General features: G+C 45.0%; 1 protein-coding gene across 2 annotated transcripts in view; it reads right to left on the bottom strand.

Annotated features, from left to right (window-relative positions):
* Positions 1-6,635: 6,635 nt before the first annotated feature.
* Positions 6,636-26,783, bottom strand: part of GLRA1 (glycine receptor alpha 1) — an 84,576-nt gene continuing 64,428 nt past the window's right edge. The window contains exons 6-9 of one of the 2 annotated variants that reach the window (XM_043598776.1): positions 25,330-25,467; positions 22,798-23,012; positions 14,749-14,895; positions 6,636-8,348 (exon numbers count right to left, since the gene is read on the bottom strand). In XM_043598776.1, coding sequence (XP_043454711.1) covers positions 8,034-8,348; positions 14,749-14,895; positions 22,798-23,012; positions 25,330-25,467 — 815 coding nt within the window. In that variant the 3' untranslated portion in view covers positions 6,636-8,033. The remainder of the gene's footprint in view (positions 8,349-14,748; positions 14,896-22,797; positions 23,013-25,329; positions 25,468-26,783) is intronic. The other variant, XM_043598857.1, reaches the window with a different exon arrangement.

Here is a 26,783-nt window from a genome sequence, read left to right as displayed (position 1 = left end):
CCTGTTGTCTATAGAATCAGATCCAAACTTTGGCAAGACTTTGACTTGGGCTAATATGATAAACTTTCCAAGCCTTGGTTTCCTCATGTACAAATTGAGAAGATCAGGGCCATCATTGAAACTAGATCATGTAATTTAAAGAGACTGACCTAGGGTAGGTGCTCACTGGCAGTATTGGGATTTGCAGGGTTCATTCACAATCTTACTAGTTTACATGAGTGGCAGCTATTTGCAGAGCTATGGTGTGCTTTCTATTTAGGTAATATTCAAATGATACTTGGGCAAAAGGGATGCAGATTCTTGATAAGTGAGATCAGCACTAGAGTGTAGGTCCCTTCAGTGGGTGTATAAGCTAGAGGAAGCACAGAGGGGCCAGTCCGGAAGGGTCATAGGCTGCTCTGTTAGGGCAGGTGGATTTGGCCTTTTGGGAGCCAGCTTCAATTCTAAAAGGAAGCTCTTGGCTGCCCTCTTCTGGCAAAGAGGAAGAAATAGGAATTTGGGAGAGACGGAGATAGTGTGACAGTGCTTTACATTGTTTACAGTGGGGGTGGAGTTAATAATATGTACTATCTCATTTTATCTAGAAGATGGATGTGTGAGGGGGGCATTATTGTCTCCAAATACATAAAGGAGCTGAGGGTCAGAGAGAGAATGGTCTTGCTCAAGATCAGGTGCCTGTGGTAGTTGCATCTCAGCCTTCTTGGAAGCGAGTACCCTTTTCCCTGCACTAGAAAACCACAAATGGGTATAGAGAGGAAAACTGAGAGGGTAAAGTGAAGAGTGGGAAATTCAGTACTCCTGTTGTACAGATAGGAAAACTGAGGGTTGGAGGGGAAAACATGTAAGAATTTTATAGGGACTATATATTAACCACCTAGACTATACAATTACCATTTCCCTGTATTTGTGCTATCACACTTCCATTTTAGAGGTCTTTTAAAATCTCTTATTTGAGTCTTTCAGGGGCAAAGAAGGAAGTGGCTATATGGTGATGGGGGCCAAGGGTAGGAAGTTATTGGGTTACCATATGGTTTCTATTTTATTATGGGAAATCTAAAATTATCTTTTTTAAAAAGCCTGTTAACTCTTAACCTTGGGAACAAGGAAAACGTTTCAGTCTGCAATATTCCCATTAATTCCAGGGCCAGATGAAGACAGAATAGAGATCATTAATGTCAACCTATAAATGTTTCGAAGTGATTCCACTGATAGAAAGCATAAATATGTCCTTGCTGGGAAAGATAGGGGCAGTGTTTTTCTGATTATAAGCAGTGTTTGTTGGAGCTATGGGAGTGTGGAAGCAATTTCAGAAACATCATTGCCAGGGTGAGGTTTTGTTTGGCGGGGGGAGTGGGGGGGTGGGGGGAGGATGTGCAGTGAGCTCGCCCAACTTCAGCCACACCTGCTGTAAGATTTTTTATTTTTTTGTTAGGGTAGCCTAGCTAATGGTATGAATTTAGATGAATGTCTCTAGTGGCCTGGAACAATCCCATTTTTTTCTGCCTGTAACTGCAGCTAGCATGATGTACAAATGGGAAAATATTCTTAAATCTTGCTGGAAGTTTCTCGTTATGATTAAATTGTGTGTGCGGGGAACAGGCTGAGAGGGGACTTGGAGTCATTGAAGTATTTCCCTTGGGGTATTTCACGAGTTCTGCTCTGATTGTGTTTCTCTTTGATTCTTCCAGAGGCTCTGGCGGACAGAGCTCACCTGCCATGGGAAATGGGTTACAGCCTTCATAGGACACACATGCTAAAATACCAGAGTAGAATGTTGTCCTGGCATTTGATGGGATTCTCCGGTGAGAAGCCAGTCTTAGAGGCAAGTCCATCAGTGCCGTGAAATACCTTCACTTTCGTGGCAAACAACAACCACCACCACAACGAGCCACCAAAATACTAAGATTGCAACCTCCTTAAGGGCCAAGACTCTCCTCTTTCTTAACCTCTCCCCACCTGTCCACCAAAAGGCCTGGGATGGGATTCCAAGCCTGACCGAAAAGGGGGGAATAATGAAATCTTCTCTAACACATGGTATACCCTTTCTTCTTTTCTTTAACCCATGAAAGTATCCAGGGTTTGCCTTTGAGCAATCTCCTTCAACTCCCTCTTTTTACAGGGTAGTGAGCAGGCCTAGAAAGATGAAGTAGCTTACCTGCAGTTTCCATGGTGAGCCTGAGGTGATGCCAGAACAAGGACCCACTTCCTACCGGCCTCTGTCCGCCTCAGAAGGCAGGTGTGTTTAAAGAGGGTACAGGGTTTCTGAAGTTGCTTAAGAAAACAGTGGAATCTGAAGAAAGGCAAGCCAGACACAAGGCAACGCAGGGAAGCGTGGAGCAGGGGAAGTGTGGGAACGGGAGACCCACTGTGTTTGCATCCATGTGCGTCCAGCAAATGTCTTTCCTCCCCACATCAGTTACCTGGTGCTGCTCTGTAGCCAGTTAATGGCCTTATGTAGAACATAATTTTCATCACTGGGTATATTTTTGGCTCGCCATTCTCTAGACTCTGACTTCTCGACCCAATGTTCCAATGGAAATTTTCCAGAGCAGTGAAATTTCAAAACGCACAGGGAAGAGGAAGAATAGAAATCGCAGCCTTAAAACAAACGAGACAGGAGCTGCTACGTCCATTCTAGTCCTCCCCACCCCCCACCCCCTCGGAAATAAACCAGCATCTTCTAGAAGAGTTTGGTTTCACCAAATGAGAGGCACAGATGATGAAGCAGAGGAGATGCTGACAGGGAGGCTGTGGGAGGAGGCAGAGAGAGTGCGAGAGGGAGAAGTAATGGTCTGGATGCTAACTAAAGAAGCCTTAATGATCCTAGAAATTATTGGGCAATAATATCTACTTCGGAACTCATTTTGCTTTTCTAAAGAATGATAAAGCACCTTAATTATTGCTTTAAATAACCACACAGCTCCATCAAAACAGCATGTAATAGCACCCACGTATGAACAAACCTGTCTTCTGCCGTTGCTGTCTTTACAGCTTGAGAAATCCCAAAGGAAGCAACGGGATAATAATTTGGTAGTGGCATCATCTAGTCTGGGCCCCCAAGACTCTAGATTACTTAGGTGGGGACGGCAGCATTTCAGGATTTTTCCAAGTTCTTTATTTGAATTTCAACCTATCTAACGATATTCCTTATTCATTGGGATTTCAGGATACTGTGAAACCAAAGCCTTTCCAACGTGTACTGTTCCTACACAGATACAAGTCGTTGGGCAAGCCAGCTCAAACAAAACAAGGCACGTTTCTTTTAATCCTTCCTTTTGTCAGCGTGAGGTCCTATTTCTGGCTTTGTAGAGCTACAGGAAAACAGAAGGGTTCTCAATTCAAATTTCTGAAGCTGGTTTCTCAGAGAAAGGGCTTAGTGGAGGAAAAAAAGATAAATTATATTTTAAGAACATGGTTTCTACTTGCTTGTTTATAGTAAGCCTGTTTTGGTGTCATCGGTTCCTGAATTAAGGATGCTTTATCTTGGAGGGTAGAGGGCCATTCAGCCTTCCTCAGCAGATCTTACCAGCCCCTCAATGCAAGCTTTCTAGTCAATCTGGGAAGCCTAGCCTGTAGAGAAAACCCCATCTTGCCCACCTCTTCAGAGTTGGGGCAGAGGGCAGGCAGAATGTGCAGAAGGTGCTTGTTTTTGAATAAACCCGATAGCTTCCAGAGTGGTATTCATTGTCCCCGGGCCGGGATTCCAGCCAGAATGGGGACAAGTAGACCTCAGCTCTCGACCCCAGTCCTCCAGCTGACACAAATGGTACCACCACCAAGCCCTTTGCCTACGAGCTTCTTCTACCAAGGAGGCAGTTGCTGCAGACAGAAGGATGGCTCCCTTCAATTTCAGTGTGTTGCAATTAACTAAGGAATGTAATTTTCACAAAAGACTGATTTATCAGTGATGGTAACAGCTTAGCTGGGACACTAATCTGCTCTGCAATCTAATATCATGGAGGCTCACAAAACACAATCTCTTTTTAATGATGCCCATAAAAATGTGTACTTTGAAGGAAAGTAACCAACTCCTGTCATATTCATTTGTTTTCTCCCTAGTATGAAAACATAGTCTATGAAAAATATTGATAGACTTCTTAGAGGGATACATTTCTTATTTATTGACAGTTTAGAAGAAGAAATAATCTGGATTAAATGACTGTCTTTTCTCTCTCTCTCACACACACACACACACACACACACACACACACACACACCCTACCACATCTTTATATTCACTCCTGTCCTTGGGTTACTCTCTATAGCCTTAGCCCAGCACGGACTCTTGAAAGTTTGAAAAGACCAGAGGTTGGCAGAGATGAGCCATTTCTTTTGGCTGCTCTTGAAACTAATCAAGGTAAGTTGTAGACTAAGGTGAGAAGTTATTGGCATTATTATCTGCTTAATTGATATTTCTCAAATTGGATTCCTAGGAATAGCTGCAGTTTTGGAGGTGCGGGAAATCACCATCCGCTCTATGCCCTGTCTAGTTCTACCTCCATGCATAAATACTGGTCTAACCATGTAGAGGTTGGAAGACCAGTAAGCCACCCATTATACCTTAGTCAGTTTTCCCCCTACCATAGCATTTGGTGTATGTAGTCCCAAGGTATGATATCTTCTGTGTACAGACTGAAGAGGAAATTGAGAAAGTATTGTCCTATTTCTTGGAGCCACGTACAAAACGTTTTTGGCCTAAATTATCTAGTTTGATTTTTTTATAATGATAAAATCCATGTAGTTTATTGCTAAATCCTCACTACATTATACATTAATGACAATGCCTTCTCTTTGAGCATGCTCCATTCTAATTCATGAGGGTATTTTTGACTTTACAATGATGGACGTTCTTTTCCCGCCACTGCTCATCTTTGATAAAGTGGAGCGAAAGGAAAAACGATTCCACAAATTTCCCAAAGAAGAAAGGCCATGAGGATTGTGTGGATCCATGTATGTGTGGATCTATCTAGATCTATTGAGAGGGTTCGGAAATGAAAGCGGCATTAAGCCTTTCGTTGTGTAAACCTCCCATAGATCGGTTCAAGCACACAGAACAGTTAGAGCTAGAAGGGGTTAGAGGTTTATACCCCTTTCCCCACTGTGTTTGTAGAGGAACTAAAGCTAAAGCGTTTATCCAAGTTTCCCCAACATATTAGTGCTAGGACTAAAATTCAGGTTCTTCCTTTCACTGCTGTAATGCATTCACTCACACTTATTCTCTATGAGGGATACCAAATTTGGAACAGTCGGAGAGAAGATTTCAGCGACATTCCCCCTCTGTGTCTCAAAAGGATGATTCTATTGTCTGCTAGATCTTGTCAACTAGACCTGGCCATTCCCAGTGGGGCCACTGGTTGAATATGGTGGCAGAAGTTCAAGGACCCAGCAGAGGTTGGGCAAACAGCCCAGTGATGTCTTTGTTTCGGAGAGATTCCAGACACCTCATACAAGGAGCCCAGTTTGAAATCTGTAGATATTGCCATTCAAGCAGAGGCAGAATGCCTTGGAACAATTGATACTGTCTTTAGTCCCTGATAGAGGCCTGATGCCTTCGCTGCCCGATCACCTAGACTTCAAGATGTTCTGAATTTAGTTATGAGCAAACTAGGGAAAAGGGCTTCTTAAATTTTTTCTTATGAAAAAAATGATTTTCCCCTTAAATAAAGTGAGTAAAATGCTAGTAAAAGGGGCAAATAGCCTCTCCAGCGACTCACGCATCACTGCAGGGCTGAGGATTCCCTCCCTTAAATAAAGTGAACATAGTGCCGATAGCAGTTCAAACACTGATATTCCAGTCTTGAACTGGTTGTACTTGTTCAAATCCCTCTGGTTCCCTTTTCCTCCTTTAGACAGTTTGTGGTTGGGAAAGGATAACAGGATAGTCTTAGAAGAGAGATTCCTACCCACATGGCTCCCATCCCTCAGGAGCCGGGTTCCATCCCACATCATCCAAGGCTAGAATACAATTTAACTTCCTGGTCTACACAGGCCAAGAGAAAGGAAGGCAATGACTTACAAACCTTGAACCTGGATGTAAACAGTTTGATCATTCAAGCCTCAAAGCCAGATCCTTTTTTTGGCTGCTTAGTGCATTTTCTTTACCTAAACACCTTAGATCATTGTCTTGACTTGCTTTTCTGGGGTGGGGGGGTGGGTGTGTGGGGAGGGCTTCTCGAGGTATTAGCAATTGTGCCACAGGAAATGGGAGAAGTTTCTCCGGAAGAAGGGGTTTTAGGGAAGAGTTAGGCTCCCAACATCTCCCCTCTCTCCTGCCCCACACTGGGGATACTTGAAAGACACATGTAAAACCCCAAGCCTCAGGGCAAACCGATTGGCCACTGTGTCCCACCATCTACCGCTACTTTGATTCAAAGCCAAGACACTGAAGTGCAAAGGAAGAAATGTACCCCAGGACCCTGGTCACAGGCCACAGCGGGAAGCATGCCCCAGAGAGTCGTGCCATCATTACAGGTGTGGCGTTGTTGGCAGAGAGGACAGAGGCTGCTGGAGCAACTCCCGTCTTTAATCCCATGGTCCACATTGCAGACTTCCCAACTGTGAGCCTCTGTGTCCTTCAGCAGGGTCCCCCACCCTTCACGATTCATTTCCTAATCCCTCTCCTTTTTTTTTTTTCCCCTGGAGTGCCCTAGCCAACCTAGGATAGTTCTGGCACATCAGAGTTAGAGGGAAAGAAATATTTGTCTAACTTGCCTAAATGTTAAAGCTAAGCAAAGCACCAAAAAGGAAAACAAACAAAAGACTTATAAAAATATAATGGGGTCATCTCCCCATGCTTCCCACATTCGTTGTGGCATAGGAAATGTCAAAATATAATGAACAGACTTTCTAAACATACCATCTCTTTCCACCCGTATATATCTCAGCTGTGGCAGCCTCATTACTACCCTTTCACCTCTTAAAACTTCACTCTGTAGAACCGCTCTGTAAGAAGTCCATTTCATCCCACTGACCCCACCTTCCCAAATATATACCCACTTGCAATTCCAAAGAGACTCTCCAAAAAAATAGACATTTGAAAAAAGTGCATCGGTTTATACTCAGTCTATCTGCATATTATTTCTTGAGATTATTACTTTTTTTTGTCACCATAAAAAAGATTGCATATTGGCAATATAATGAGAAACCATGGCAGCCATTTCTGGGTGGCAGTGGAGGGTAAGTGGGGTGGGCGTTGAAGCACAGAAGCGAGAGGGGCTCAGAGAGGGGCGGGTGTGGTCCTTAGCCTTGAGACGTGAGGATTGAGGTGCAGTTCTCTTGATTATCAATCCTTGGGCCTCTGAAAATGCCCCATCTCCTTAGTCATTCCCTCTCTTCTCTCCACTTTGCCCCATTTCCACTGCCCATGCCCAGGCTGCACAACCCTCTTGAAGCAGAGGTGGACTGCCTTTTTGGCATGTGTCCACCCAGGCCAGTGTGAAAACAGGCATGGCATTTGGAAGGCCATGGTATAGGACACACACCAGAGCAAAAGCTTATTTGTGACTGTTTCCACTCTGGGAAAAATTGTCCATCACTTCTGTGACTTGAAAAACTTAAGCAGTTACTAGGCTGATAGGTTAAGAAACAAATCCTTTGTTCTTGTGATTTTGCATTAATATTAAGCATGAATATATATCATATATTACATGGCTTTCCTTCTGCTCTGGGGCAGACTGCACTCTCCTTCCAAATAGGAAAACTGCACAGCCCATGGACTCAAGTTTTTGAAAGCTGTTTTTCCTCACTCCCTAACCCCCACCCACCCCTCCCCTTCCTCCCAACCCCTCTGCTCCTGTATTAGAAAAGCCCCTCCCCCCCCCCACCAGCCCACCCGAGGTTAAATAGATAGTGCCACATTCTAAGATTCATGCATCACTGCATTTTGCTATTGCACATTTTTCAGAGAAAGAGGGAGTTGTGTATGTGTGCCCCCTCCCTCTCTTCCCCTTCTCTTCCTTAGGCTCTCAGATTCCTGTGCTATTTCCATTCTGCCCTCTCCCAGCCTCCCCCACTCCCGCCCCATCCCAGACCCGTCACTGGTTGTGGACGTCCTCCCTGCGGACAATCTTGTAGATGATCCAGTAGAACATGTTGAAGATGAGGAAGGCCATGGGGAAGCCAATGCGGGATATTTTGTCAATCTTCTTGGCCCTCTGGATGAAGAGTTTTCGCATCTCCTCTGGGGACTTAGATGGTGCGGGAGGGGGGTTGGTGGTATTGTTGTTATTGGCGCCTTTGACTGAGATGCCATCCTTGGCCTGCAGACAGGCTGGGCCCATCCCATAAGCAGAGAAGTTGAAGCGGCCTTCTCCGGCCTCATCCTCCTGGAACAGATTCAGCATGGGGCTCTACTTAAAATAAGACAGGGGCTGGGCACCCTCCCTGCAAGGCACTCCCCTGGGGGCCTGGCCTCACCCATCTGGTTCTCCCTGCCTCTTGGACTCTACCATTCCAGGTTTCTGAAGGCTTTCAGGCTGGCTGGGGAGTAATGCCTTATAGAGGGGCGCCGCTTGCTTGCTGAAACAGATACAAACCAGGGGATAGGAATGTGGCATAGAGTCTGGACACCTGTGTTCAAGTCTTGGCTCTGTCACTTGCTGGCTGTGTGACCTGAGGCAAGTCACTTCTTTATTTGAGTCTCGGGGTTTTTTATTTCATATTTTCCTATAAGTGGGGGAGAAGATTCACCCCGCTACATCAAAAGGTTCTTTTGACCATCAGAGATTACAGATGAGCAGATACTCTGAATGCTGTTTGGTTAGAAATCGAGGAGACAATTTGGAGAGATCCCCTGCTTTGCCTCTGTTGCCTCCTTGCCCTCTTTACCCACCCCACCCCCCAGGTGATGTTTCCTCGAGTGGGTTGGGGGGAAGGGGGCGAATGGCCCAGGAGACAGCAAGAGCCTTACTTCCTTTTCACAAGCCGGGGAAGCCGCAGCTCCTTTCTGCCTCCATGTTCCCACATCCCTGGCAGTTGTGACCTCAGACATACTTCCGGGTTCAGTTATTGTTCAAAGCCCTTCATCAATTGGCTCCAACTTACCTTACAGGCTTTTGCCCCTCCCCTTACCTTCTGCTTTGCACACCTGCCAGTTGGGTTGCCCTTTGCCAGCCATCCCTTGTGCATTTCTCCCTCCCTGCCTTATGCTCACCACCAACATGCCTGCTGCCCTTATTCTTCTAATTTCTCCCTTTCCCAGCTCACGGGGATCTTTTCCTGATCTGACTCATGGAGACACTGTTGTCCGCTTGCATCATGTCTGGCTTCGTTATCTTCCCGTGTGAGCTCCGTGGTGGCACTGAGAGTCTCAGCGGAGCTGTTGATTCAGCGTGTGGCTCTGGGGAATTTTTACCAGCTCACATTGCCCTCCTAGGTAGTGAGGGCTTCTAGAGAAGAAAGTCTATCTTCTGTTTGTTCCTGTGCAGGACAGGGCTGACAGACAGCAGGAAACACAGCATAAGAACCCCTGTCCGGCTCAGCTCTTGCCAAGCTCGCGTGGGCCACCAGACAAGCTTGTTGCGATGACTTCCAGCCCGGTCTTCCTACCGCCTCCGGTCTGGCCCTCCCAAGCCACCTGAGTTGTCATAACACAGATCTGATTGGTCATCTTTCGCTTGAGCTGTTTTGTAAAAATATGTATTTCTGATAGAGGGAGAGTGCGAGCCAGGGAGGGCAGAGAGAGAGGAAGACACAGAAGCTGAAGCAGGCTTCAGGCTCCGAGCTGTCCACACAGGGCCTGGTGTGGGGCTGGAACTCACAAACCACGAGAGTTTGACCTGAGCCAAAGTCAGACGCTTACTCAACCGACTGAGCCACCCAGGCGTCCCTCGCTTGAACTTTTTAATGGGCTGCCACTGGCTTCAGGATGATTAAAATCCTTGCATGGGAAACAAGGCTGAAGATGACCTGATTCCTGCCTGCCTCTCCAGCGTCATCTCATCTTGCACCATCCTCCATCTGGCATTCTGTACACCAGTGACCCTGAAATGTTTACATATATTCAAAAGGGTCATGTTCCTTCTTTTTAACTCTGGGCCTCTGCTCAAGTTGTTCTCTCTTCCTTGGAACATACTCCTACCCCCACCTCTGCTCCTGACTCCTCTTCCACTGAACTAATGTCTGACTCAGAAGCCTTCCCTGAGGGCAAGGATAGACTAGGTGTCCCTGCTGTGTGCTCCATAGCTCCCTGTACATCCCTCTCTATTTAAAAAAAATTTTTTTTTATGTTTATTTATTTTTGATAGAGATGGAGTGCGAGGAGGGGAGGGGCAGAGGGAGGGAGACGGGATCTGAAGCAGGCTCCAGGCTCTGAGTTGTCAGCACAGAGCCTGACGCAGAGCTTGAACTCACAAACCGTGAGATCATGACCTGAGTTGAAGTTGTATGCTTAACCAACTGAGCCACCCAGGCGCCCCATCCCTCTCTATTTTTTTAAAGCTCTTGATTAATGTCTGTCCTCTCATTGGACTCTAAGCTCCATGAAGGCAGTCTTATTCATGTTCATTGTACCTGCAACACTGAACATATGAAGAGTTCCTGAACATAAGCTCAAAACTCAGCAAATATTTGTTGAATAAGTAAATGTTTACCAGTATAGCTTCACTACTCCTAGCTTCCCTTTTTTTTTAAAAAAAAATTTTAACATTTATTTATTTTTGAGAGACAGAGAGAGCGCAAGCAGGGGAGGGGAAGAGAGAGAGGGAGACACAGAATCCGAAGCAGGCTCCAGGCTCTGAACTGTCAGCACAGAGCCTGATGCGGGGCTCAGACCCACAAACTGTGAGATCATGACCTGAGCCGAAGTCAGATGCTTAACCGCCTGAGCCACCCAGGTGCTCCCCCGCCCTTTTTTAAATGGGATTTTATTCCTAGCACTTAGGAGGATTTGAGACATGAAAAATGCTCAAGAAATCTTTGGCAAATGGATGAATCTGGTCCAACACCCTCACTGCGGAAATGGGGAAAGAACATGTATAGTGCCTAGCAAATAGATCTCAATAAATTTTTGTCTGTGAGTAGGGCGGCTGACTATAGGGTGTTTGTGCCAGGGCCAAGGAAAGGAGTTGGGGGAACTGGCCAAATTACTGGACCCAGTGCCTGGAAGGGATACCCAACTCTATTGCTTATCAGTGTAAATCTGCCCTTGCCGCAGGATAGGGTGCTTGAAAGTGTTTTCTCACTGGGCTCTAGTTATGCAGGGGAAGCACCAAATTAATTTTATATACAGCTTTGGGCAAATTATTCTCTGCCTTCCTCATCAATTAAACATAGGAGTGGAAGGGGTGGAGGTGTGGCCTGGAGGCCCCATCTAGTTAGATGATCATCAATTTCACATTGTAGCCCGGAGAAAGGAAATTCCCTGGGAATGACTGGAGAAATGCTTGCTATTCCTGTTCTCCCCAGCAGATGGCAGGAAATGAAAGCTTGGGGATGGAGCAGGGGAAATCCAGCAGGTGTGATCTAGAACCCAGGGAGGTTGGGAGTGTGTCTGCCCAGCCGGGCTCGCAGGTTTCCTAATAATCTGACTAATGAGGCCGGCCAGGGAATTTGAGGACCAGATGCTTTGTGCCCAACAAATGAGGTAACATGGGAGGATGGTGGGAGTTGAGGAGCCCGGCCAAGATCACAGGCTCTGAGAAACTCAGGCATGGAGCTAGCTCCTTTTCACTCACCATCTGGGGCTGAAAACCCCCTCTGCAAACATCCGGCTGAAGGGAGGTTTCTGCAGCCCAGGCTCGTACATTGCCAACGTACAAGCCACATCCAGAGGGGATTACTCCAGAGGAAGCGCTGCTCTATGGTGAGCCCAGTTCTGTATCCTTGTAGTTTCTGACATTTGAGTCAATTTCAGAGGCCTTAGGAACAAGGTCACACTGATTCAACCACACACAGGGGCCACGCAGGAGAAATGTAAGGGAAGAAATGAACCAGAGCTGAAAAAAATCTCTGGTCAGAAGGGACCGTGGCAAAGTGGAGAATGTGTTCCCTACCTAACGGCAGTTCCTGTGCCCCAGTATGAGGTGGGATGGGACTGCAGTGGGATCAGAGGCTGTGACTTTTTGACTGAAGATAGAAGTGTGATTTTTAAATGCTGGCCCCTTATTCTAGACTTTTAAGACACTGCTAGTGAAATTAGGGACAGTTGCATGTTGAATTTGATCTCTGGCTACTGGTTTTTGACCTCTGCCTTTGGGTAAGTCTTAGTTCTTATTTGTCATCTAATAAATACAGGGCTATTTTATCCACTTCGGGATGGAAACCATTGCTGAATACTGTGTGTGGTCAGTATTTTTGAGAAAAGCCATGGGACCTTCAGCACCTACCCTGCTTTTGCCACCAGTGCCTCTGTGATCCTAGTGATCACTTTGCCCCTCCTCACTGTTGTCATTTGCATGGGAAGAGTGGACAAGATGCCCTCTAAGGCTCTTCTAGCACTAACAAGCTGTGAGAGAATGAGGAAGGAACTGAGCAGGGTTATCTGATCAAATCTGATTGTGGCTTTATTTACACTTCCCCCGACCCAAGAGAAAGTTTTGTCTTCCTCTAGTGTGTACAACTGGTAAGGATTTGGTGAGAGCAGAGGCAGCCTTTGGAGGTCCTCCAGGCCTGTCATGCTACATATCTGCAGGGGGCTCCATTTACATTTTAGTCTATGCGCATAGTGCCCCCTGGGGTTGTGCCATGCATAGTCTAGTGGCCTGGAGCTAGTCAAATATTTCAGACATAGTCTCCCCAAATAAGTGTCTCTTCAACAAATGTATTAACCCTCTTTTAGCAGAGGAAAATGCAAAAAGCAGTTAGCCAGGAAAAATAATAAATTCCAAAGATAGTTGTGTTTGGCCAGTTCTTGCTTAGATTAGTGTAATACTCAGGGGCTCAGTATCCAATGAGCAGTAAGGACTAAGACTAGAGGTCTTTAAAGAAATCCTATTGGGGTGCCTCAGTGGCTCAGTTGGTTAAGTGTCTGACTCTTGATTTTGGCCCAGGTCAGAATCTCACAGTCTGTGGGTTTGAGCCCTGCATTGGGCTCTGTGCTGATTGTATGGAGCCTGCTTGGGATTTTGTTCCCTCTCTCTCTCTGCCCCTTCCCTGCTCAGGCTCACTTTCTTTCTCAATATAAATAAACTTAAAAAAAAGAAAGAAAGAAAGAAATCCTGTCTGGCTTACTGCACGTAAGATAGTTTTCTCTTCTAATGTGGAGTTAAAAGGGTGGTTATACCTTAACTCCCACGGACATCTTCTGTCTTGAAACGTCTACCTCCTGCCTATGGTAACCTGCTAGAAGTTAATTGAATCAGATTGCTGATGTTCAAGAAACATACTGATGGAAACCTGTGCATGTGTAATCATTATTCCCTGGCATTTGTGTGGCAGGAACAAAAACTTAAAGCTGCTTTGTAATCTGATTTAGTCCTGACCACAGTCCCCAATTGTGCCAATTTGGTCCATTTTACAGGTGGAGAAAACGGGCCCAGAAAAAGGCTAGCTTGAAGTCACGTACCAAACAGTGATAAAGAAACAGAGTCCTCTGCCACAGCACATTGTAGCTGAGTAGACAGCTATTCGAAGTGGGTCAGTCTGAAACTTGGAGGGCCTTGGTGTGCGGCAGGTTTGTGGTGTGGCCTGACAGCTCATAGTGTTCGCCCTAATCTGTTGCTGGAAAAACTTCTTGGTAGGCTCTCTGACTGGAAAGGCTCTTCTTGGTTCTTTAGTTTATTCATTTGTCCATTTGTTCAGTCCATACTGAGGCAGGACTTCAGAGAAAAGTGCCTCGTGGCCTAGGGGCCCGTGTAGGATACAATCTGTGCTGCCATACTCGACTGTTGCATGAGAACTTCAATACAGGACCTTGACTTTGACTCAGGTTTCGGGGAAGATGCCTCGGCTGAGAGCTGGAAAGTGAGCGCTTGGTTAACATTAAGCAAAGTGCGCTGGGAGGGCATTTCCGGAGAGAACAAGTCCCATGTAAATGCTTGAGCAACTAGGGAAAAACTAGGGTGGTTGGTGCTCAGAGAAAAAAGGTGAAAGCAGTGTAAAGATGAGGCTGGAGAGAAAAGTAGGTTTTCTGATCTCCATGGGAAACTTCTTTTGGAAAAGTAGTTCTAGACCAAGGTATGCAGCCAGTTTGCTCCCAGAGACTGCACACTCCCCAATGGCCTTTGCTGGTTTTGGGACACAGTCTCTGAGTTGGCAGAGGCTGGTGACTTTGCAGAGATGGCCTGCCAAGTATTTCTTTATTCAAGCTGTCATAAAGTGAGAGAACCCACTTTGGGGGAGCATTTTGCTCGATGCCCCTTTCTTGGAAGTAGGAAGCAAAGGCCTGGCACGTGGACGTTCTACTCAAAGATCTTAACTTTTTGTGGTGCAATTCCATCTGAAACCAAGCCCCTGGAAATAATGCAGCCTTGAAGAAGGCACCAATAATCATCTTTTAGCCTGCCAAGCTTCAAGGTCACAGCTAGTTATAATCGTAACCCCATCAGTGTTCCATCAGTTCTGTCTTCAGGTGTAACCTGATAATTTCTATACTGTTATTACGATTAGAAGAATAACTTGCCCACAGACTCAATCAAGGCATTGTTTATGGGAGGGGAAGTTAGGGCTTCCAGGAGTTTAATCCCTATTTTGTGTCTGCCTTACCCCCTGAGAAGGATGGTCCAGCGAAACGACTATCATGAGACAAGCCTGCCTGAAACTCTTGTGTTTATCACCAGCTGTCCCTCCTTAGGCAGTGATCCAAAGGCCTACCTTGTGATGTCTTCGCTTCCTCCTGAATCGGAGCAGCTCTTTGTGCTGCCGAGACACAAAGTTGACAGCGGCATACTCAAGCAGGGCTGAGAACACGAAGAGCAGGCACACCGCCATCCAAATGTCAATGGCTTTCACATAGGACACCTGGAGTGGGGGTGGGAACGAACACAGGAGGGTGAGGGCAGAGGAGAATGAAATATCTCAGTATTTCTGCTTCTCAGTAACTCTGCCATTACCCACTGCTATCCCCTTCCTCAGCTGGGGTATTAGGAAGGTGCACAGGAAAAGAGAAGAAAAATGCATCAGGAAGACGGCATGAAACATTGGAGAAAATAAAATATGGTACCTAGACGAGTACTAGAGAGAGGAGAGAGGAGGATGGTGTATCGAGCATCATCACTGAGCGAAACGGAATGTTGTGTTTAGCTAAGGGTGATAGGAACAGAACGGTGTACCTAACATTAGAAGTAAACAGAGGATGTTAGCAAAAGCGACAGGGTAAGATCTTCAAAAACACTCTCCTCTATAAAAGCAACAAGGACAACAGCAAAAATGGTCAGAATCAACTTTCTCAGAAGCCCTCTTAACCAAAGGCTAACAGCAATCTTGAAAGCATTTAAAAAGTCAGCTGAATGCCAGCAAGAGCATCAAACTTGGTGGCATTAAAAAAAAAAAAGAAAACAGCTTCATTGAGATATTACACGCTTACAGTGTGTATTTCAATCGTTTTTAATACCTTCCAGATATGTGCAACCATCATCACGGTCACTTTTGGAATATTTTCAGCACCTCTAAAAGAAACCTAATACCTTTTAGCCATCATTCTTTTCCCTATTCCTCCAAGTCCTCTCCCCCCAGTCCTAAGCAACCATTAATCTACTTTTTGTTTCTACAGATTTCCCCCTTCTGGACGTTTCATATAAATGGAATCATACACCATGTGGTCTTTTATGACTAGCTCCTTTTACTTAGCATAATGTTTTCAAGATTCATCCATGTTGTAGCATATTTCATTCTTTTTTATGGCCAAATAATATCTCCTTGTATGGATATACTACGTTTTGTTGATCCAGTCATCAGCTGATGGACATTAGGGTTGTGTCTACCTTTTGGCTATTATGAATAATGCTGCTATGAACATCTATGTACAAGTTTTTGTGTGGACATGTGTATTTATTTTTCTTGGGGCCTTGTGGTGTTTCAACTTGCCATATTTGCATCCTCCTATTCCCAGCTGTGTGCTAGACTTGAAAACCAACAGCCTGCAAGCACAGTGAAAACCAGTATCCAGGCAATCAGTGGCCGGGGTAGAACAGAGTTAGAGGTTCTTTAAAGCTTCATTCCCAGAGAACTGTCATTATTTGACCTGTCTTGTGGTTCACTGAAAGACCTCACTCACTAGGCAGTCTTTTATTTGAGCTGACTTGGAACTGGCCCAGTGTGAACGGCCTTTTCCCTGGGGGCATTTGTTGAAAAGAGTCAGTGGCAATTGTTGAACATCACATCCTCCTGAGGTAGTAGGTAACAGTTCAGGCAAACAATAGGTTGATCAAAAAGCTTAAAAGGAAAATCTGGGAATGCGATGTCCACGGGAGCTTTAGAAAAAGCTCTGACATATACATGGGAATCTGTGTGCATGCATAGGCCTGTGTGGGTACTCAGGGAAGACCTGACTGGGAAGGCCCCTTAGCTCTCAACTCTGGCTAACCTTGACACACTGAGCAAGCTGCAAGTGAAGGGTAAGGCAAAACTGTAAACTGCGTGGCTGAGTGATGAAGGTGTGTTCGAATATATATGTACAGCCCCTAGGAAAAGGCCAGGAGATTTATAGGTTCCAGGCATTTAAGGAAATTTCTGTCCAATTTTAGGTAATGGCCAAGCTAACTGAGCAGAGACTTCAGTGGCCCCACACAACAAAGAATACAGATGTTACAGAATTGGTTCACAAAAGTTACTAAACAAACAGCAAAAACAACAAATCCTGAGGAGGAAGCGCAATCTGATTTCCACAGATGCCACATCACATTATGTTAAGTGTGTAATTTTCAACCCTAAATTATAAGATACGCAAAGAAATAAAGGCTAGCCTTGCAGTGGACTAGATGTTTGTGTCCCGTCTCCCTGTCATAGGTTGAAATCCTAATTCTAATGTGATGGTATTTGGAGGTGGGGCCTTTGGGAAGTAATTAGATCATAAGAATGGAGCCCTCGTAAAGGGATTAGTGACTTTTTCAAAAGAGGCCAGATAGCTAGATCTCTTTCCACCATGTGAGGATATAATAATAAGCTGGCAGTTTGCAACTGGATGAAGGTCCTCACCAGAGCCCTGCCATGCTGGCACCTGACTTCCAGGCTCCAGAACTGAGAGAAATACATTTCTGTTATTTATAAGCCACCCAGTCTCTGGTACTTTGTTACAGCAGCCTGAATTGACTAAGACAGGTCCATCCATAGGAAAAAAAAAAAAGGTGGTCAAAAGAAGCTGCCCCTGGGGAAGCCCAAATGTTGGACTTAATCAAAGCTTTAAATCAGTTATTTTCAGCATGTTCTAAGAGCTAAAGGAGATCTTTAGCTTAAACCTTTAGTATAAACGACTAAGGAAAAGCATGAGAACAAAATCTCACCACATAGAACATGAGATAGAAATGATAAAAAGAACAAAATAGGAATTCTGGAGTTGAAAATTAAATAGCTGAACTGAGGAGTTCACTAGAGAGGATAAATAGCATATTTGAGCAGACAGAAGAAAGATTCCATGAGCTTGAGGTTATCTTGTCTGAGGGACAGAATGAAGAAGAATGAAAAGAAACTCAGAGATCTGTGAGGAACCATTAAGTATACTAACATGTGTCTAATGAGTGTGCCTGAAGGAGAGGAGAGAAAGAAGCAGAAAGAATATTTGAAGTAATGGCCAAAAATTCCCCAAATTTGAAGAAAAACACTAATGTACACATCTAAGAAGTTCATGAACTTCAAGCAAAATAAACTCAAAGGGATCCACGCCTGCACACTTCACAATCAAACTGTCAGAAGACAAAGAATCTTGAAAGCCACAAGAGAGACGCAACTCATCATGTACAAGAGATCCTCAATAAGAATAACAGCTGATTCCTCGTTAGATTGATTATATACTTTTAAGTTGGGGGAGGCAGCTCGAGATTATTAAAGCATGGGGACAAGACCTGTGGGCAGAAAGAGCTGCACTGTGATTCTGAGGAACGAGATGTCTCATCAGAAACTAAGCAGTCTAGAAGGCAGTGGAATGACCTAAGTCAATGAGAAGACATCTGTTGTTTATAGACTGGAAGACTTGATATCGTTAAGATGGCAATACTCTCCAAATTCATCTCCAGACTCAGTGCATTTTCAGTCTCACTTCCTTTTTTATTGTTGTTGCAGAAATTGACAAAACTGAGCTTAAAATTCATATTCAGATTCCAATGGAAAGGCAAGGGACCCGGAATAGCCAAACCAATCTTTAAAAAGGACCAAGGTGGGGGACTCACACTTCCCAATTTTAAAACTAACCACAAAGCAACAGTAATCAACTGTGTGGTAGTGGCATAAGGATACATACACAGATCAATGGAACAGAACCGAGGGTCCGGAAATAAACCCATACGTTTATGGTCAATGGATTTTTGACAAGGATGTAAATTCAACGGAGGGAAAAAGATAGTCTTCCCAACAAATGGTGCTGTAAAAACTGGGTATCCACATGAAAAAGAGTGATATCCCTCCCCTACACCATATGAAAAAATCAAAACGGACTAAAACCTAAATTTAGGGTTAAACTATAAAACTCTTAGAAAAAACCATAGATAGAAATCTTTGTGACTTTGGATTAGGCATTAGTTTCTTAAATATGATAGCAAAGGCCAACCAACAAAAGAAAAAATAGATACATTTTACTTCATCAAAATTAAAACCTTTAGTGTATAATGGATCCTACCAATCAAGTGAAAAGATAACCCCCAAATTAGGAGAAGATATTTGCAAATCACATATACGATAAGGGATTAAAATCCACAATGCACAAAGAACTGCTACAGCTCAACAACAAAAAGAAATACCTCTATTATAAACTGGGCACAAGATTTGAATAGACATTTCTCCTAAGATCTAGAATAGGCCAATAAGCACATGAAAAGATGCTGAACATTATTATTAGGAAAACACAAACCAAAACTACAGTGAGATACAACCTCACGTCCACTAAGATGTCTGTAATCCAAAAGACAGATGATAATAAGCATTGGTGAGGAAGTGGAGAAATTGGAACCCTGGGGAGATTATCACATGGTGTAGCCACTTTGGAAAATAGTTTGGCAGTTCCTAAGAAAGTTAAGCATATAGTTGCCACATGACCCAACAATTCTACTCCTAGATATACACCCTGTGAGGGTTGAAAATATTTGTTTACACAAAACTTGTACGTGGAGGTTCATAGTAGCATTATTTAAAATAGCCAAAAAGTGGAAATAACCCAAACATCCCTCAGCCGATGAATAGATAAGCAAAATATGATAGACCCATACAAGGGAAATATTATTCAGCCACCAAAGAGAAAGAAAAACTGGTAGAATGTACAACACAGATGGATCTTGAAAACTTCATGCTAAGTGAAAGTGCACGTTTTATCTTATTCCATTTATATGAAACGTCTAGAAGAAGCAAATTCACAGAAGTAAAAAGTGGAGTAGTGTTTGCCAGAGGCTGGTCAGAGGGCGGAATGAAGAATGACTGTTGATGAACACAGGGGTTTCTTTTTGGGGTGATGAAAATGTCCTAGAATTAGATAGTGGTGAGGATGTGCACCTTTGTGAACATATAGTCACTGAATTTTATGCTTTAAAAAAAGTGAATGGGGGAATAATGTGAAGTTGAGTATTACTATAATAGCAAATGGAGTCAAATACTGAGTCTGGTGTTTACAGTGAGTGGAACAGAATGTTGAGTCTAGTGTAAATTATAAGTGAAAGACAATGTGGCATTGACTATGAATAGACAGTGGAGCAGGATGTTGAGTCTAACATAAGGAAAAGAAAGCAGATATATCTGCTGTTACAGTTGCACAGAGCACAGTGTGTTGTCAAGTGGTAACAGGAAACGGAATTTGGTCTCAAGCATCTATGGTGAATCGAGCAGAATGCAAAGTTTGGTGTTAATAGCGCAAAGCGCAGATTAGGGAGCTTTGTGTAAGAGTGAAGAGAGGAGACAGTGGTGTCTACTGTGGATGGCAAATGAAGCAGAATGTCTTCTCTCACATTGAGAGTTAGTAGAACAGTAGAACAGTTTGGTCATAGAACCAAACGACAGTAGGGAGAATGTTCTAGATTAAAAGAGAAACCACGAACAACATGAATCTTTATTGGATCCGTGATTGGATCCCTCGCCATATTTACTGATGATGCTTTTTGACAACTGGGGAAATTTAGATAAAGTTTCTGTATTAGATGACACTACAGAATTATTTCTAATTCAATAATTATTGATATAAAATTGGTAAATATATATAATTTATATAAATATAATTATTATTGAATTAATGCTAATTTTTTCAGGTGTGACAAGTATCATGATCCTTCTTCCTTACTTAGAGATAGCTTATCATGATGTGTGTAATCATCAAATGACACAGCAAAGATTTGTCTACTTACTTACCTACCCACCTACCTACCTACCCACCTACCTACCTACTTACCCACCTACCTACCTACCCACCTACCTACCTACCCACCTACCTACCCACCCACCTACCTACCTACCCACCCACCTACCTACCTACCCACCTACCTACCCACCCACCTACCTACCTACCCACCTACCTACCCACCCACCTACCTACCTACCCACCCACCTACCTACCTACCCACCCACCTACCTACCTACCCACCCACCTACCTACCTACCCACCAACCAACCTACCTACCCACCAACCTACCTACCTACCCACCAACCTACCTACCTACCCACCAACCTACCTACCTACCCACCTACCTGTGTATAGAGAGAGCTAAAGTAAATGTGGCAAGATGATAACAGTTGGAATCCAGGTGAAGGGTATTCAAGCGCTCATTGTATGGTCTTCCAACCTTTCTATATCAAAACAGAATGCTAAGTGAGGCCTTAATCGGAAATGGTGCAGTGTTGCATTTAGCATAAGGCTGAAGGGAGCCAAACATGGAGTCTGGCATTAACGGTGGAGCTGAATGTTTTGTCTGCTGTTGAGTGATTAAGGCAGAACGCGGCACAAACGATAGTAGTGAACGGAGTAGAATGCAGTGTCTAGGCATTAAAAGAGAGTAAAGCAGAATGAGGCATCAAGCATTCATAGTGAAGGCAACAGAATGTTGTACCTCACGAATGGGTGACTGGAGGAGTATGTGGTGTCTGGCGTTAATTGTAAATGAAGCAGAACATTATGTCTAGTGTTAAAAGTGAATTAAGCAGAATGTGAGGTCTGGTGTTAGCAGTGAAAGGAACAGAATGTTGCATTTATTGTAAGGGTGACTGGAGGAGAATTAGTGTGTGGTGTCGGTAATGAATGAAGTGGAATGCCGCGTCTGGTGTTAGAAGAATGGAGCAGAATGTTGTGTCTAGTACAGAGTGAATGGAGCAGAATGTGTATCCGGCTTTAATGGTGAATGGAGTGAAATGCTGTGTCTAGTGGTAATAGTGAACGGAGCAGACTGTGGCTCAAGCGTGAACAGTGAAAGTGACGGGATGTGTTGTTGCACATTAGAAATGTAAGAAATAGGGGCAGAAAAGTGTTAACGTATGAGTTTTAAGATGACGCTGCTATCCTTCGAAAGACGTGCTTGTAAGATTGGCCCTTGGTTGACATCTGGGAACTCGGATTTGGGGAATGTTCCCACTTCCCCTAACTGATCAGGGGGTCTTGCTGTGCAGAGAATGCCTGTACAGACGATATGGTTTATGCTGAACATTTACTTTCCTCCTGGGAGTCTGGAATTTTCGTATGTGCTAGGCAGAGCATGTGACGAGCACCCAAGAAGAAACACTGATACAGAATCTTAAAAGAATCTCAAAGCAATTTCTCTGCCTCTCTGGGCAGAAACATCTCACACGCATGACTGCTTTTGTATTGTTGGGGTCAGAATGTACACCGTGTGGTCCCTCTCGTGGGAGGGAGAAAACAAGGAAGCTTGCACATGGATTCCTCCAGACTCTGCCTGTGTCTTTTCCCTTTATCACCTAGCTTATGTCCTTAATACGTCACCGTAAGAAATCTTAGTTGTGAGTACAGTGCTATGCTGAGTCCTGTGAGTCGTATCAAATCTCTGAATGTAGGGATGGTCTTGGAGACACCCAACACCAAGTATCTACTGTTACTGGTGAAAGAAGCGGGGTGTTGCATTTAGCACTAAAAGTGAATGGAGGAGGAAGTGGAGTTGAGCATTAATAGTAAGTGAGCAGGACGTGTGTGCAATGTTGGCAGGGAATGGAGCAAACTGTGTTGTCTGGTAACTGTATACAACATAATGCACATCTGGAGGAGAGGTCTGCTGGATCAGAATGCTGGATCTTAGTTGGGCTTCAACCCCTGATTCATGTCTGTGGAGATGGACCATGGAGTGACCTGTGGAGTGACCTACCATTACCTTTCCCTCATTTTAATACTAAAATCTCCACCCAAGGTGGAGCACAAGCCTCATTCACATAATATACGTATTGGCATGTTTCCTTAAGGCACATGTGCAACCTTACGCCCGCCTCTACATACAATGATGAGACTCCCCTTTCTATATGCATCCTGACCCTAAATAAAAGGAACCCATTCACCCTCACTCAGGGACTTATGGCTTTGGAAGTTATTCCCCATGATCTCCTTATTTGCTGCAAATAAGTTTACTGTGTGCAACAACTCCAAAACACAAACAAAAACACCCCCAGAGTGCTGGATCCTGCCAAGTGTAGTAGATACATAGTGACTAATTCCTTGCGCTCTCTTTATCTCAGGCAAGGTGGGGAGATGAGAGTCCTTTGTCCAGGTGTTCTGTGCTCTTGGGCAGTAGGACTTACCTTGGGCAGGGATGCTCGGGAGCCAGAGCTCTGGGTGGTCATGGTGAGCACAGTGGTGATGCCCAGGCCCACACGGGCTGGCGCGGCATCCATGTTGATCCAGAAGGATATCCATGAAAGGATGACAATGAGCAGGCTGGGAATGTACATCTGGATCAGGTAGTAGCCCATCTGTCGCTCCAGGTGGAACCGGGCCTCAATGCAGGTGAATTTCCCTGTGAGAAATTATAGTGAGAAGGCAAAGTCACCTGGTGGGTTGGAACAAGGCTTTGAGGTCAAAACAACCAAGGCTTTGAGGTCAGCTGGGGCTTGGTTCAGGCTCACACTAGCTATGTCCTCAGACAAGTGTCCTCAGACAAGACAAGTGAATCGCTCTGTGTCTCAGTTTCCTCATCTATGGTAAAGTAGGGATGGTGATGATGATGATGGTGGTGGTGGTCGTGATGGTACCTACCTCATTTGGTTACTATGATGATGCCTATAAAGAACTTAGTACGGTCCTCACATCATTAATGCTCAGGAATGTCAGTTGCCATCATCCTCATCAGCCTTATTGTGTTGCTAAGAGTGGGCCTAAGTAGACCATTCTTTTTTTTTTTTTTAATATTTATTTATTTATTTTGAAAGAGAGAGGGTGGGGGGAGGAGCCGAGGGAAAGGGAGAGGAAGAATCTCAAGCAGGCTCTATGCTAACAGTGCGGCTGACAATGTGGGGCTCAATCTCACTCACCCGTGAGACCATGACCTGAACCCAAATCAGGAGTTGGACGCTCAACCTACTGAACCACCCAGGTGGCCCCTCTTACTTCCTCTTATAAAACCTTTCTTTCCTTCCTTCTCTCCTCAGACCAGAAAGTCTCCTTCACCTACAGGGAAAAGTTCAAAGTTTTTAGTCCACTCTTCACAGATATGCTCTGGCCTGCTTTTCCATCCTTCTTCCCTTCTTTCTTCACCCTAATCATGACCCCCTCTATTCTATCCCTTGCCTTGAGCAAGTCCTGCACTTTGCCACTTCTGAGCTTTGGCTCCTGCTAATGCCTCTGCCTGGAATGCCCAGACTCCTTCCCACAACCAGACAAAGCAAGCACCTTGCTCCTCTGTGATGCTTTGAATGTGGTCTGCCCTAAGCTCAACACCCCCCCAACCCATAGATTTCTTCAGTTCAGTTCTATTCACATGGTCATCAGGGCCTTTAGGGCACAATACAGTGAGTGTATAGGCACATCGTTCTCTCTCTGTTCTCTGCACTGGACTGTGGGTAGCTGGTCTCCTCCCTACCTGTGCATCCCTGGAACTGAGACAGAGCCAGTCCCATGGGGGTGTTCTCAGCTCCAGTCCACTGCAGCACAGTTACTAGGTGATTTCCTAGAGCTCCCTGGACTGTCTGCTCCATGGGGCAGGGCCTTATCAGCCTTTCTCGCTTGTAACCACAGGGCCTAGCACAAGCACAGAACTCTGCTCTCACTTCAATAGGAATAGTCAAGAACAAATGAGGTAGTGAATGAGAAAGCGCTGTGTAAACGGTGATGGGCTGTGGTATGTGAGAGTCAGTGTGGTTATGTGATTCATGGGAAGTCACTGTTCTCATGGCTGCTAATGGGAGTACCATTACCTCTCTAAGGCTCAGCGTGCCCAGGGATCAAGAGAGTATCTTTCGAGGTTCTGAGACACCTCGGAGGTTACACAGGAAGGGGCATCTGTCCCAGACAGCCCAGAGCTCATGCCACCGGCCCTTGCTCTGGGCCTTCTCCTTGCACCAGAGCACATAGTGATTTCTCTCAACACCCCTGCTTCACCTCCTCCTCTCTCTGGCATCTGTCATCAGCCTATTTCATGCCTCTACTCTCCTCAGCTGGGCTCACACAGCAGCCTCCTACCCAGCCCTCCAGTTGCCATATTGACTGTCTTTCTTCCACTGTGCCTCCATGAAGCTCCTTCCCAGCCTGAGGCAGGGCAGGGAAGGCCAGTCCTGGTTTGACTCCAGTTCATTCCTGTGTCTGATCTTCCAACGAAGGCTGCGCTGTGCCTGGGAAACAGAGACCTGAGCAAAACAGTGGTGGTTTCTTCGCCCTCTTGCAGCTCACAATCTAGGGGACGCTTTCCAACTGTACTTATTTATAACCTCAGTGCCACCTCTCAGCTCCCTCCTGCTGAATTCTGTGTACTTGTGCTCTGTCTGAAATGACAGCTCCCCTGTGACAGACTCTGCTAGATGTCCTCCTAATATCAGCTCTGCCCTTCTGCCTTAGGAGTAGGATTCATTTTGACTGGGGATGCTGCTACCTGGGATGGAGACCGTATCTCCCAGACTCCCTTGCAATGAAGTGTGGCCTAAGCTTCAGTGACTTGCCCCAGGACATCCAGGAAGAAAGGGTCAGAGCCACTTTTCTGGTTTCAAAGCCTATTCTCTTAACCATGAGGTAATTAACACAAAGCTATGTCCATCAAGAACGCCTCTTGATTGAATGAATGTTTGAAATGACCTCTGACCCTGATTGGGCGTGGGACCTGAGGAGGACATCCTTGCACCTACCTGTGTTGTAATGCTTTGTGCAATATCTCAAGTCCTTCTCTTCTTTCAGGATAAACTGGGGTAGAGTTAGTCCATCTGCCACCTGCACAGCTCCCTGCTCCTGCCACTCGAAGATGAGGTCATTCATGGTATAGCCAACTGGGATGGGGGTTCAGAAGAAGGAGCAGTCACCACCCAGAAGCATTTATTTGAAGCATGTCAGAGTTGGTTTGGGTTAGAGACTAAGAGGCATTGGGCACTAGATGGAACTCATGAGACCATGTTGTCTTGCTGCCACTCTCTCCCAGCCCACTTGCAACAAAAGAGGTTAAAACTGGTTTAATTATTTCTAGCCCCCTGCCCTTCTACCGTGCTTCTTACCCCCCCCCCCCCACCATCTGACACTGGCTTGTCCTTTTGTCCCCAATACTTACCCCCATGGTCATATTCAGCTCACATCTGCTACTTTGCCTGCACACCATCCTTGCAAGCTCCCTCTTTTCCTCTGGGGAATGATTCTATAGAATACTGTTGTAGGACTATCAGTTGGGGCCAAGGTGTGAGTTAATGACTCAACTATATCAATCAGATCCTCTATGGCAGGACTTTGATTCTATCTATCATCTATCTATCTATCTATCTATCTTTTATTGTCAAAATGGTTTCCACACAACACCCGGTGCTCATCCCAACAGGTGCCCTCCTCAATGCCCATCACCCACTTTCCCCTCTCCCCCACGCCCCACCAACCCTCAGCTTGTTCTCAGAATTTAAGGGTCTCTTATGGTTTTCCTCCTTCTCTCTCTGTAACTTTTTCTCCTCCCTTCCCCTCCCCCCTGGTATTCTGTTAAGTTTCTCAGGATCCACATATGAGTGGAGAGACGTATCTGTCTTTCTCTGCCTGACTTATTTCACTTAGCATAATACCCTCCAGTTCCATCCACGTTGCTACAAATGGCCAGATTTCATTCTTTCTCATTGCCACGTAGTACTCCATTGTATATATAAACCACATCTTCTTTATCCATTCGTCAGTTGATGGACATTTATGCTCTTTCCATAATTTGGCTATTGTTGAAAGTACTGCTATAAACATTGGGGTGCAAGTGCCCCTATGCATCAGCACTCCTGTATCCCTTGGGTAAATTCCTCACAGTACTATTGCTGGGTCATAGGGTAGATCTATTTTTAATTTTTTGAGGAACCTCCATGCTGTTTTCCAGAGTGGCTGCACCAGTTTGCATTCCCACCAACAGTACAAGAGGGTTCCCGTTTCTCCACATCCTCTCCAGCATTTATAGTCTCCTGATTTGATTCTTGAGTCAAGTGACAAAAGATTCAGAGTCAGCTGGTGCCAATTCCACTCAGAGGTGGTGCTCCAAGGGGCTGCCCCATTGGTTCCTGCTGCCTAAATCCTCTGCCCTGGTTCCTGTGCTTTCAGCTTCTCTTTCAAGTCCATGAGGACCCCCTATGTC

This window comes from Prionailurus bengalensis, chromosome A1, assembly GCF_016509475.1.
Source record: "Prionailurus bengalensis isolate Pbe53 chromosome A1, Fcat_Pben_1.1_paternal_pri, whole genome shotgun sequence".
NCBI lineage: Eukaryota > Metazoa > Chordata > Mammalia > Carnivora > Felidae > Prionailurus > Prionailurus bengalensis.
Note: the sequence above shows the minus strand (reverse complement) of the source record. Positions and strands in the feature narration are given on the sequence as shown.